Genomic DNA, 15,109 nt, shown 5'->3' with positions numbered 1-15,109 from the left:
GATTTTTAGAACGCTTATAAATCGGAAAATTTAAGATATTCGACCAGGAATATTTATAAATTTCGAACATTACAAATCGTTTAACTTCAGTGGATTCTCATCGGACATTAATATTTTTTACGAAAACATTACCAATTTCAGTGGTGGAAAACAGCGTGTGTGGCCAAGGAGACAAACCTAGCTAGCTTCCCGGCGAATCGTACTTACATCAACCTGCTCATCGTAAACCCTCGATAAGATATCAAGGAAGTTCAAGACTAGAAAGAAAACTTTATATTGTTTGTAAGTTTGTGAAACTTTTGTTTATAAATCATTGTTTGTAGTAACTATTTGTAATAATTGTTATTGTTAATTGTATTGTTGTGTGTATATTAAAACGTATTTGTGTTAAAAATGAAGACGGTGTGTATCAATATTGTTGTCAAACATCGGCATTTATTTAAATACTAAATCCAAAGTACAATTTAACTACTAAATTTAAACTATTTAACTCGGCTTCGGACTATTCGAAATTCTAATATGTACCAAATATCAGCTACACTGGTAGCGAATACCGAACTTTCAAATGCAAACACATAGATATCTATGAATGTCCGACTTGAAACTGTTTGACTGCTTTAGTTGGCTGTCGTGCAAAGTTACTTGAGGGATATTTGCGCTAGCCGTTCTTAATTTTAAAGTGATAGACAAGAGGGAAAGCAACTAGTCAACATCGCCAACCCTTGGGCTACTCCTGTCAGACTAAATAGTGGATTTGACTCTTCAAATGCACCCACGACCCCAAAATGCAAAGCACGGTTTTCCTTCTTTTTTTGTTTTTGCAATAATGGGATGTGAACCACAGTTATACATTCTGGTACGCTAACCACGGATCAGTGCTTTCCCCACGTGAACATGCGAATAATAAATGTTGTAAGATGAGGAATGAACTTGTATATGTGTGTGTGTGTAAAATATTTTTAAATTATATAAAGACAAGTAGAGATCGATATATACGTAGCCTAGCTAGCTATAGTAATATAGAAAGTTTTAATGCTACAAAAAGTATTGAAACAAGAAATTCAAAACTAAAAAAAACTGAGTTATTTAAAATAAAAAAAAATCCTGCTTTGGGAAATTTCTGTAATTATGTTAGTGTGTAGTAGGGTAAAAAAATTAAGAAACTCAGTTTTGTGGTTTTGACTTTCTTGTTTCAGTACTTTTTGTAGCATTAACACTATATATTGCTATAGCTAGCTAGGCTACGTATATATCGATACCTACTTATTTTGATAAATTATTTTTTTTATCATACTTTTTTATTTAATTTTTATTAGTTATATTTTTGTGCGCCAGCAATATCAAGAGAGGGGAACGCGTATACCCGATTCAATTTTTATTACTCATCAGGATCTCTATCAGCCTACTCGCAAATTTAATTATATATATATACTAGTATCCTTTTGAGTACAAGGAAGGAATCATTGGGACCCCAGACGGAAGAGTTCTGTGAAAAAAAAATTAGAGCATTAAGGTTCATTTTATATGTACGCTTGTCTAGAAAAGTCACTTACTTAGATGAAAATTCGTTGAAATAGTGAAATTTTGATTCACTCCATAATTACGTATATAGCAAGTCTGCCGGCTTTATAAGTAAAGTAAGCTTTAGTTTAGCTCAGCCAATACTGTTAAATAGTAGTTGTTAACACTCAGACATTTTAAAAGTAGTTTTAAACGGGCGATTATTATGGCCGCCATTTTGTTTCATCACCATCCCTATTATTAAGAACTACTGTATTTAATGATATATATAAGCATGAGCGAGAGTGCGTGCGTACAGATATATACATGTATATCTATTTGCGTTCATATCTATTTCTATATATATGTATTGTTCCTATATAACTGTGCTTTCGTTGTCACATGTGACAGTCCGGAATTACGTAGCACAAGTTTTGAATTTTTGATGATTATTTTTCAGTTCCGTACTAGAGTCCCAGCCTTTGGGTAATCATGATCGTGACTTACAACAGTTAACTCTTACTTGCAAACTATACTTAACGTCACGGATATTCTCGTGTGACGTAGTTAATTTCTGATTAGGTTTTTTTCATGTTGTCTAGACCAATGTTTCTCAACCACCGGTCCGTCACAACCACCTTGGGATTTCACGGAAACAAACAAATAGAAATGATAGAGTATTCATATGTATATCGTAAAGGTTTTTCGTTATACTTGCATTTTAGTGGTCCACGACAGTTTAGGAAAGCAGCGAGCTGGTCCCTGATATCGAAAATGTTGAGAAACGCTGGTCTAAAATATATGAATTCTTGATCAACGTATTAAGAGAACATGACTACAGGAACATATTTGTTTCCCACATCATAGGTTTTTACAACTAAACACCGTATATATATATATATATATATATGATTGCGACTACAGGAACATATTTGTTTCCCACATCATAGGTTTTTACTAACTAAACACCGTATATATATATATATGATTGCGACTACAGGAACATATTTGTTTCCCACATCATAGGTTTTTACAACTAAACACCGTATATATATATATATGATTGCTATACATACATAGCTCATTCTGAATTTTTTTATTGCACCCTAAATTCATTGGCAAATAATTATTTTCGAACAAAGGAATTTCAGAGTGAAATTAACTTAATAAAATCTAAGACATTTTAAACTTATGTTATAAATAATAAGTTTAATGAATAATGAAATATAAAAAGTTTTTTGACCACAAATCAAACACTTCCCTTTCTGGATTTTTTCCAGGTTTTTCTTCATTATATTTGATGAAACAGCATTAATCACGATTTTATTGATTTAGAATGCAAATAAAAATAAACATCACGTGCCTTTTATAACTATTATCAAATGAGTACAAAATAACGCGTTAAGAAATAGACTTAAGATATAAACTTGAGAATAGATACAGCATGGAGAATTTAGGACACTGTATGGACTTAAACAGTGAAAGGCCTGAAAATACATAAAATATGGAAATTACGTTACCGAAGTAGGCTTAGTAAGATATAGAATTGAAAGTACATAAGATATGGAAACTTAAAACACAGAGGTGACTTAATAACAGCTAATTTTAACTTCTTGAAAATTCTAACTTCACAGGATGGTGTATTACACTTAGAATTTTTATACTTAATACGAGATAGGTGAGAGTATATATAATATGGATAAACCAGACAATTACATGAGTTCAGTGTGGTAAATACATGTAGAAATAAATACATTAAACTGGTATATCAACAACATCAGAAAGAACTTATAATTTGTTAGGAAACGTGAGATGGGAAAGCAAAAATACTAAGATAAGTTTGATAAGACATACGTGTGAGAACGTGAACAAGAAACCGATGAGAAATTGATATGGAATATATTAAAGAACGCAACTAAAACAAAGAGTTTACGTTTTGGGGGACTTATATAACAGATGGATTGAAGAATACATACAATTGAGAAGTGAAAGACCCAGATGTCTTGTGTGAATGATACATACACAAATGATCGTGTAATTTTCAAGCAATATTATAAAACTCTGATGAGTGGTTCAGTCTACCTATTCAATTCAGATAAGTCTTTGTTGACGGTTTAATTTTTTTCTGAAGTGTTTATTATAATGATAAAAAAATGTATTATTTTTCTACTCGTGCTTATGGTAATCAGCGTCGTTGTAATTTACATTCGTTATGGTAATCATTACGGTAATTAATTCTTCCCTATCAAGTTTACATGTCTTAACCAGGTGTGTCCTTGTGTCTGTCCTGCCTGTGGAGCTCACAGGCCACATTGTTAATCCTTTTGTTATTGGCTACTGATATTCGCGGGAATGACGTCAAGACCTAGTTTGTTACAAAATTAACAAACAAATGGTCTCACGTGAGTGATATATCACGTTCAGTCGCTTGGCTCTCGTGGACGTGATTGATGATCTCCAGAGCAGGAAAAGAACAAATTACTGAAAATCCTTCAGCCAAACTAAGTAAAGGAGAAATATCCTTAGAAGTCGGAAACGAGACTAAATACGGCTTAGCTTTGCAATGTTATTGATACCAAATTACAGATTATCCCACGAGCCTCTCATGATACCTCAAACTGAAAATCAGGGACAAAACAAATTATTTTAACGTTTACAAAGAAGTGTGTGTGTGTTTTCTTATAGCAAAGGCACATCAGGCTACCTGCTGTGTCCACCGAGGAGAATCGAGCACCTGATTTTAGCATTTGCAAAGAAAGGCGTGAAGCGCCTAAAATGATTTACTTAGAGAATCGGTAGCTTTTTACATCAACTTATTTTAATTTTTTGAAAACATAATATATTATACTTTGAAATTTAAAAATTTTGGAAATTTTGTATTTTATCATTTTACTCTTTTTTCAATAATGATATATTAAACAGAAATATAGCTTTTCTTTTTTATGTAACAGCTACTTGACACAAAAAGCTAAGGTTTCATCTGAATAGTATTTTTGTACATACGACAAGTTTTGCTGAAAAGCAAAATAATACAGAACGAATAGACAAGACAGTTGGCGAGTGTAAAACGTTAGGTACAGGTTAATCTATCTAGCTGTTTTTTGAAATAAAAATATTTCGATGAACGTTTCCACTATTAATCTGCCTAGATATATACTTGTCCGTGTTCAGTGAAAGTCCTTTTTACTTAGAACTCACTATTTTGTATTAAATGATGTTAGTGTTAAGAAGTAACGCATTTGTTTAAAACCCATTATTATTATTTAATTATATAATAAGTGAGATGTTTATTTTGGTTGGTAGATATATATATATATTGCAGATCGAGATGTGAAACTCATAGATAAATAGTTTCAGCATGAATTTTGCCAAGTGTCACAATTCTAATAGTACTTCTTTAAGTTGAAATATTTAGATGTTAATATACACAAAATTTTATTTTGGAAAGTAGTTCAATCACGCTTGTTTATATTTCGTAGTTCAACGTTTTTGCATTTAGTACGTCAATGAAATTTCTTATATAACTCGGTCTGTTTCATGTAGTTGTGACAAAATTGCCAGCTTTATGACGTGTTTTAAGATGCTGGTTCGTCATTGGCTCTTATAGGTTCGCATTAAAGTTGTATTACAGAGTAGACCCTTCGTACATAAAGTTAACCACTGACCACAAGATCAATAGCTAGATTCTTCACCAGAGGGAGCTCTGAGCAGTACTTGACGGTTGGTACTTTGGTTTGCTTAAAGAAAGCGAGTAATAAGTAACGAGGGAGTGAAGTGGAAGCGACGACAGCTGAAGATCGACACGGCGATGCACAACAATACGTTGAATTAGGCTGCTCTTTAGCATAATAGACGGAAATTAACAAATAAAATAAAACACTATCGAGTAAAACTAATATAAATGAGAGCTTTATATTCTTAGATAACTTGTTTCTTAGTGATGCAGTTTTGCTCAAGAGACTTGTGAACTTAGTAATAGTTCACTGTTGATGAAGAAAGGCTAATTAAACGTACAAATTATAACATCAGTCTTTATTTGCCTTTGGAAAAAACCTATCCTGATTTCAATTCCACTTACTAGTGTAAGAATCGAGAAAACTCTGAAGAAATACTATGCCGTTATTTTAAGAAACCTAGAGTCAAAGACGATGTTGAAGTCATCTTTTGTTAACATTTCGGACTGCGCCCACTTAGATGATGAATATGGTTCCAGTCTGACTCCTAACTGTTCCTCTATTTCCATAAAGATGAATGAAGAAGTTGTTTTAGAATTTCCTAGCACCATCAAAAATATGACAACTGTTATTTTGAGCATCATCTTAGCGGTTGGAGCAACAGGTAACGTTCTTATTCCGATCGTAGTGTGCCGGACAAAAGAATTACGTAATTCCACCAACATTTTCTTGATGAATCTGAGTGTTGCCGACCTGCTAGTCTTGTTGGTCTGTACTCCACCCATACTTATAGAACTTCACACAAAACCTGAAGTCTGGTTACTCGGAGAAAATATGTGTAAGTAGCGTCTACTTTAATCATATTTATTATAAAAGTTTCCACGTGTCTGAAACTGTAAAAAAACATGCTGCATAGACATGAAAAATGATATTTTAGAAATTAATTTATCAAAATAGGTGGGCTCACTTAAATTTACAGATTTTGGAACTGGGTTATTCAGTCAAGAAGGGAAGTATCTTGTGCTAAGATTATTGTGTGTTTGTATGACTCGTGTTTAGGATAAAATGACAACTACTTCTCTGTCTCTTTATATACACATATTGAGATAAATTACAGGTTTTCATGAAACTAAAGTTGTATCAGCTTTTGTCCATTTTTACTTGCTTCTCACACCAACGACGGATATTCAGAGTTTTGCTGATAGGGAGGTAGAGAGTCAAGTTGAAGCTGCCAGAACATTTTATCAACAAAATGATGCCTATTTAATTTTTAAAAAATTCCGCATTAAATATATCTATTTATATCCGTAATTCTCTTATTTATATTGACAATTTATTTCATGTTAAAAATGTGTGTTTATCTTATGGTTCAGTTAACTGTACGTCTCTTGTTTACAACAGACAAGTACTTACGCCCAAACAGGCACATACACACATACATACATTCATAACAACCAAATTAGTGACTTCTAAGTATAATGCTGGTCAGTCTGATCTTTCCATTGTATAATAATATTTCTACTGTGAACATCGCTTAATGAGTTTGAGGATATAATATTTTATCATTGCTTGATTAGGCAAACTGTGGTTATTTCTAACTGAAACTTATAAGAAGTGTAAATGAAACGACAGGAGTTTGAGGTTTTAATGCCAGTATTGTTAAGGACATATTTAGCAAAATGTGATAAACTTCTAAAGATTTAAAATTCTTGAAACAACAAAAACTAAAAGTTTGGAATTACCTTAATACAAGGATTATGTTCTATCTTAGTGATTATATTTAACTAATATAATATTGAAATGAACGATTCTGAAGTAAAATGGCATATGTATGACTTGGAATTTTACATATAATAAATTTTACCCTTAATTCTGATGTGAAATCATGAGGATTTTTGAAAGACTTGCGATTTACGATAAATGTAAAAATATATTCATAAATAATTTGTGATTTGTTTTTACTGCAGTATATAAAAACCGTATTTCTGATCTTTCATACATTTATTTTTCTGAGCTTAATGTCTGTGATCAATACAACTTAATTTTTTTCGGATTTTTATGTTAATTTTTGACACCAGGTAACAGTGTTGTGCAAAGTTGTTTGATTCCTTGGACTTCCACCCTTATGTTATTTTTTTTCTTTCGCACATTTATTTTTTAACAATGATACACTATACCTATGCCAAACAACGGTTAAATGCTTCTTTTTTAACTGAAGTAATCGTTTAAGCATATCATACTCTACAGGTTAGCTTGTTTTTCTAATCTTTACAATGACCGGGGAAGCTTCTAACGAGTTGTAACGGTTATACTGAGATAAAAATCGGGTTTCGCTACCCGCGATGGGAAGAACGCAAATAGCCCATCATGTAAATTTTTGCTTAACAGTAGACAAGCTAAGATGGAGGTTTTTTAAATTTGATAAGTTGGAGAGCAACCAATACGTGACTTTTTGCGTTTGCTAAATTATCTGTAGAAGACAGTGAATACTCAGAATATAACTCAAATAACTAAGCTTTTCTAGGAAGGGTTATAAAATGGATAAAATAATGAAATTAATATCTATTGATGGAAGTATTATAATGTGCTACTTAGTGTTTTATCTTTGAAATATTTAAAAAAGTAATCAACAGATACTACAACACACACAAATGTAACCTTAGGCGGAGTAAAAAGTATAAATTAAAAACATGGCTGATTTAAAAATTTTATCAGTTATCTCATTAGCAATTTCAATCCAGAGTTCGATTTCACTTAGAGTATTAGATTTTAAGAAAATTAACGCTAACATCGTATTTCAATACCCGCAATGAGAAGAGCAAAGATAGCCCATTGTGCAGTTTGTGCTTAACAAACTTGAACCAAATGCTTTAAAAATGGAAGTTGTAGAAAATGTATAAGCATTTCTTTCGTCTCTTGATCGACACCCGCCGCCACTTGATGAAATTGAGTGTGATGAAAATATCCGCAGTCAAACGTTAATCATATGCAATGGACTGAAAGCTTTTTTTGTTTTGTTTTGTTTTGTAAGTTACGTCATACTACACGTTAAAACTAGGTTCTTTGTTTTCTGTTGGAAATAACATGTGACTTTTATCAAACCTTTGATTATGTTTTCTTAACTGCCTTTACACATAATGTAAATATTATTAGGGAATGTTCTGGTCTTGTTTCAAATCTTCAGAATATTTCACTGTCAATGCATCTTGTGGCATTTTAGAAAACATAACCTTTTTTTTTCCCCAAGAATTACTAAGAGTTTAGCTATAGCAAATATCACGTTTAACTTTAAAATTGATTTTGTACTCTTAAAATTTTACGGCCTCAACCATTTTTTTCTGTTGGAAATGAAAAAACAAAAACAAAATAGAGGCGATTCTATTAACGTCAATCATGTTATTATCAGTATATCAAAATGTAAAAACTTTGAACGTAGTGAAAAATGTAATAAAGTTCGCAGCTTCATTCCTAATTCAAAGGAAATGTAGAAGATTGCAAATTATGTCGCGAGGGTAAACGTATATAATTTTACTTACTCGTCTAAAGAAGTTATTTTCTATATTTTTGTGTATTTTACTTTTTACATACTTCTTACCTTTTGATACATAAATATTTGATGTACAGTTTCACCTCGTGATACATCTATGTTTGGTGTTTAATTGTACGTTATGATGCAAATGCATGAAGTGTATAGTTCTCACCAACATAATGCAATTTTTTTTTATCTATAATCTTTATTTTGTGATAGAAATGTATTTAGTTTGCTGGTTTCACCCTACTATACCAAGATCTTTGGTGTATCGTTTTCACCTCATGGTACAAACACTTTTTTTATCTATACTTTATCATACAAATTTATTTTCTGTTTATTGTTCACATCGTATTACAAGATAATTTTAGAGCTTAGATTTTTTACCATTCGTGAAGGCCAGTCATAATGATTATATATAACAGAATAGTTTATTCTTTTTGGAAGTATGATTATCAGGCAAATGGAAAATAAAACAATGTCTAATTGCGATACGTGATTAAATTATCTTAAATACAAAGTGTACATCAAGATTAAGTTTCGTTCCTGGTCGCCACGAGAAGTTTCTAGCCTCGGTTTCTATACTAACAAGTAGATAGAGTCAATGTAGGAAACAGGAGTCTATCCTGCTACAATGTTTGAGTGTTTTGCTGCTAGCCTCGGTTTCTATACTAACAAGTAGATAGAGTCAATGTAGGAAACAGGAGTCTATCCTGCTACAATGTTTGAGTGTTTTGCTGCTAGCCTCGGTTTCTATACTAACAAGTAGATAGAGTCAATGTAGGAAACAGGAGTCTATCCTGCTACAATGTTTGAGTGTTTTGCTGAAAATAACTTTGTCTTTGGTGTGAATATTCCATTATCTACAGCGATGGATCATCTTCCATTATTCTGAATTTTTGTGTACATAATAGTGACAGAAACTGAAAATAACCTTTTATGTCACCACAAGCTTCTGTCAACAATGTTCTTAGGGGTAAATCTCAATAGAGTGCCCTTCTGTATCATCAGGACTGACCACAGCGTCTTTGTGTATTTCATCTAGGTTTTATCCTATCAAAGTGTCGCCGGCAGTCATCAAATAGTTAATGTGTACACTAGAAATCACTCTGCCTCTAGTAAAGATTATACGAAAAGTTATTCAAGAAAAGTAAAAGTTACCTATATCCATCCCTCATATTCCATTACCTTGAATATCATATCATCCATTAGAAATTATCAGGTATGTCTCTGTGTTTATTTGATCTTTAAACTCTCCTAACAATTTTTGATGAAGCGATTTGAAATTCTGTATGTACGCTCTTGAATCCGCAGAAGATATACAGAGAAACAGTCGTGTAGGGGTAACAAAAATAGGGAATCAAAAAGTCTTGATGGCTCTCAGGTTTGAGTATGCTGATACACCTAAATATTGACATTAGAACTTTTCAAAACAAAAATCTAAATTAAGATTTTGAAGATTTACAAACTGAAATGTCTAAGTGAGAGATCAAGAAGATTTGAGGTGATCTCAAGAATTGACAAGGCAAAATGGCAAGTTCATGTAAATGGTTGTTGAAAATAATTATATATTTATTGAATTTTTAAAACTTTAAAATTTGTCCATATTTGGAGGATCAAGGGTTGTTTGGAGGACTCTCAGAATTGGCTACATGGAATTACTTCAAAACTGGCAAGAATATGCAAGTATTCGATCAAAATAAGGTATGCAACTTGTTTTGTGTGTTCTATGTTTCCGTTACTTTTTCTAGGTAACGTTCTAGTTTATTTATATAAGATAGTGAGATAGGAGGATCACAACCTGTTTGTAAGTCACTATGTTTAACGTGAAATACATGGTGCGTAAAACTGAAATCACAATAAAAACACAAACTCAGTAGTTACAAAATTACTCAAAGTTACTGCTAGTCACGATGTTAAATATATAAAACGTTTAATACATAATGTTGTGAAAGAAAAGCTTTTTGTTTTGTTTTTATTACCGCGCATTGTTACACAAGGACTACCTGTGCATAACCACCACTAATTTTAAACTGATACACTAGAGGGAAGGCAGCTAGCTAATCTACAGCACCCAATGCCAAGTGTTTGGTGGATTTTGCTCGAATAGAGGGATTTGGCCGTCACTGATAGCGCAACCATGGTACCAAACTGTGGCGCTCGATTTTGTAGCAGCGGGACGTGCGTGAGCCGTAAACCGACGGATTCTTAGCGCAGGCACGCTAACCATTATATTACACCCGACCGTGAAATATTGAATGCAGTTCTTTGATCTTCATCTTGAAATATTCAAGAATTACTACAACTGAACTAAAAAATGAATCCTCATGAAATAGAAATGTTTTAACATTTAGCTATTATTTAGCCGTATATTTAGCTATTATTCGTTAGTAGAAAGCTTAAAAAAAGCCCAACAAAATAATTATTCTACTTTAACAGTAAACGAACATAATAAAAGAAAGCAATAACTGATATCTTTGTAATTACTTGGAAACATTCCAGTTCCTACTTTGTATTAAATTAAACAGGAGCAGTTGTGGCGTCAATTCCATTTTTCTATGTTATGTTTCCTACTGTTAGCATAACAGAAAAAAAACAAAAAACCTGTAACATTTTCAACAACTTTAAACTTTCATGCTTTTTGTTTCTTTTACATACTTACTGACCAACTGGTTTGAGATTACACTGATGTCAACTGAAACACGGTTAAAGAAAGTCAAAAACTTGAACACAAATATAATTTTAGAAAACTTTCACTCACCCTAATAGAGAGCTTTGACCCATAAGCCTTCACAACTGCTAAACTGGTATTTGTTTAATTAACTAAAAAACTTCTGTTAGGGTGTATAAGTTACATTAAATTATTATACATTTGTAACTGCTGAAAGTAATAACAGATTTAGGATTGTAGCATGAATGTTATAAAAAGTATAATTATGCATTAATATAAGAAATGTCTCTACAAAGTTGTAAGGTTTCCACCAGATGACGCCACAAACGAAACAATATTAATGCTCTTTGTATATAATGGGAATATATTATATAATATATAACATTATACATATTTAAAAAAAATCGAATAAATAGTAAAAACGATAGGTGTTAAAATTATCATTAGCTAACAGATCGACCCACTAATCAAGAAGACTGAAACTCCTTTCATTGGAGGGTTGGTGAGAACTTTTATAAATCAAATATGATGTATTTCAGTAAATTTTTAAAAAGACTATTTAAGATTACATGTTTGATCTGGTCATGAGAGTGTATTGCACATCAAAAACTTAACGAGTCTGATTTCTGTAGTAGGAGATTGTTTAGGCCTATGTATATACAGAAACTGATAGATTGAAATCTGCATACATATATATATATATATATATTATGGAATCATTGTCTAATTTGAAATATGTATACCTTTACATTGGTCTCACTTTTATGGCAATAAAAGTTAATGGTTAATTAGTTCATATAAAACTGTAGGGGGCGCAACACTGGAAGAAAGGTCTACTTTTCATATATGACACTGATGATAACCACTTAATTTCCAACACCAAAGCATATTATGGAAATAATGTCATATTAAGTATACTGGAAAATATAAAAAGAACAAAGTTGCTTAGAATGTTAAGATTTACATTAAAACATTTTCTTCGATTATAAATTATTTTTTATATTTAGCGAGATTAGTGAGTTTTAAACGATAACTCGTGAAATATATATATATAGCAAGTCGAATGAATGGATCACACATAACATTTCACAATGTTGGATGATTGCACCTTGGCATAATGATAATAAAGTATTTGAAAAATACAAAATACCACTGCCAGAAGCGTTAGTTTACAATTTCTTTTTTTTTTTAGGGGGAGGGGGTCAAAGAAGGCTGACCTTGTGCGGGCTGCCCAAATCAACTGTAGGCTATGTACTAGCCCGGCCTGACTATAGATTTAGAAATATTTCTCAGAGACTGCTATTTTGGGTCCCCTCTCGACCTTGGAGGGGGGGGCGCTTCTGTGGGGCCTCCTCAAATGATGCCCTAGCAAAATAAGTTGAGCGGTATAATAGTGTTTATCTGATTTTTTAGAGTTTCGACCAAAGCTACACAAGGGATATCGGCACATAGTCGTCCATAGTTTTGAGCTGATAGACTAGAGAGAATATGGAGAGTCAACAGCACCCATTTTTAAGTGACCGTATAGTCGGATTTAACTGTCCTTAATAAAGCCTGTGCTCATACTGCAAAATGTTAAAGGTGTTTTTGCGATAACGGGGGAGAAGGGGGAGGGTGAGCCTTGAACTCTCGGATTAACAGTCCAGACTTGCTAACCACCAGGCCACGCCAAGACAGCCAAGGGGGAGGGTGAGCCTTGAACTCTCGGATTAACAGTCCAGACTTGCTAACCACCAGGCCACGCCAAGACAGCCAAGGGAGAGGGTGAGTCTTGAACTCTCGGATTAACAGTCCAGACTTGCTAACCACCAGGCCACGCCCAGACAGCCAAGGGGGAGGGTGAGCCTTGAACTCTCGGATTAACAGTCCAGACTTGCTAACCACCAGGCCACGCCAAGACAGCGGTCATCTATCCAAATGTTCACTCACTTAATCTTTTATTAAGTAAGCTCAGAATCTGGTTACTAAATTATTTAATAGAAAACATAATCTGCTTCTTCTAAGAAAACTTATCTTGACTGCTTATGTAGCTACTTCTTCTTGAATCACTTTTATCTAGCTTCTTAGGTAATTATTTCCACCTTATGTTGTTTCTCCTACAATAATATGCACACAATCGAAAAATGTTTATATGTTTTTGTTGTCGTTTTTCTAGTCAAAAAATGTTTTAAACAATTCCATCAAAATCACTTCACCATAAAGTAACAGGTATTTTGTTTTATTGATAAAACGAATTAAATTATGGACTATTATTTTAGATATAGTATTTTTGTCGATGCGTAGTAAAGCAGTGAGCTTGAGGGATTATAACGCTAAAATTCTGAGTTCAATCCTTGTGTTGGTTACAGGTCAGATAACCCACTGTACAACATTGCACTTAAACAAACGAATATGGTTATTGAAGAAAATGTAATATTCAACACGTATAAAAAGTAAAGGAACAGAATCACCTAATTAATATATTTTCTTAATGCTTGTGGGAAAATAAAGTATTATAATGATATTGAAACATTCCTATATTCATGTAAATCAAGTACTTTCAGTAATACTATTTTAATAACCTAGTACGCTGAATTTGAAAAATAGTTACTCCATACACTATTTTGTTTTTAAGAATTGTTTGTTTGCAATTAAGCACAAAGCTACACAATGGGCTATCTGTGCTCTGCCCGCCACGGGTATCGAAACCCGATTTCTAGTGTTGTAAGTCTGCAGATATACCGCTGTGGGGCATTTAAAAAAAAGCTTTAACTTCATTCCGAGGAAGTCTTCTTGATATTAAGGTTTAATCTTCATTGCAGGATGCAGATGGCACTAATTTTTCATAAGTTCAAAAATGACTAGTTTTGCAAATGGGAAGTCTTAACTCGTGCTTTAGTACGTAAAGTTTGGTTCTTAAATATTAATATCAGTGTAACGTAGTAAAGCAGGGTTTGATAACTATACGCTATTCACACCACCCACTTCAATGTGGGATGCTACATAAAGGCATATTCTTAACGGCCTTCTCACTGGCGTTCATATGACCCAGGAGTTTAACATTGACACCAGATCCTGTCAGCAGAAATCATGCTGGTAACTGGTTGATTGAATTCCGTACGAGTTTTTGTTTCCTTTTGACAGTGCCGCGTAAAGACACTGGTGGGCCCTTGGCGAAGAAGAAACCAGTGGGCCCCCTTGTTTTTAAGAAAATACCATACAATATTATAAACTGAACTTATTAGTGACAAAACACTAAAGAAATAATAAAAACAAAATATATATTTCTTTTAAAAAACTGGTATATTATTATTATACTCGCAATGCGCGATAGGCCCCTGACGGCAGTGGGCCCTGGGAAATTGCCCCTTTTGCCCATTGGATAAAACGGCCCTGCTTTTTTATTGTAATTACATCAATATTTACATTAACATGGATTAATAGGTCAAACTTTCTCGTTCCACTCGCCACACGGCTTACGACTTCCCGATTTACAGCATCGCTAACTTCTCTAACTGATAAGTAATGGAGTTCACCCACTACACGGCTCATGACTTCCCGATTTACAGCATCGTCATTACACTAACTGATAAGTAATAGATTTCACACACTACACGGCCGATGACTTCCCGATTTACAGCATCGTCATTACACTAACTGATAAGTAATAGATTTCACACACTACACGGCTGATGACTTCCCGAATTACAGCATCGTCATTACACTAACTGATAAGTAATAGATTTCACACACTAC

At 33.1% G+C, this 15,109-nt stretch overlaps 1 protein-coding gene across 1 annotated transcript in view; it reads left to right on the top strand.

The window, feature by feature from the left end:
* Window positions 1-5,648: 5,648 nt before the first annotated feature.
* Window positions 5,649-15,109, top strand: part of LOC106464429 (growth hormone secretagogue receptor type 1-like) — a 107,934-nt gene continuing 98,473 nt past the window's right edge. Inside the window, exon 1 of the mRNA XM_022392147.1 lies at window positions 5,649-6,012. Within this exon, the coding sequence (XP_022247855.1) occupies window positions 5,649-6,012 (364 nt within the window). The remainder of the gene's footprint in view (window positions 6,013-15,109) is intronic.

This window comes from Limulus polyphemus, unplaced genomic scaffold (assembly GCF_000517525.1).
Source record: "Limulus polyphemus unplaced genomic scaffold, Limulus_polyphemus-2.1.2 Scaffold1651, whole genome shotgun sequence".
Taxonomy (NCBI): Eukaryota; Metazoa; Arthropoda; class Merostomata; order Xiphosura; family Limulidae; genus Limulus; species Limulus polyphemus.
This window is presented reverse-complemented; position numbering and strand designations above follow the sequence as displayed.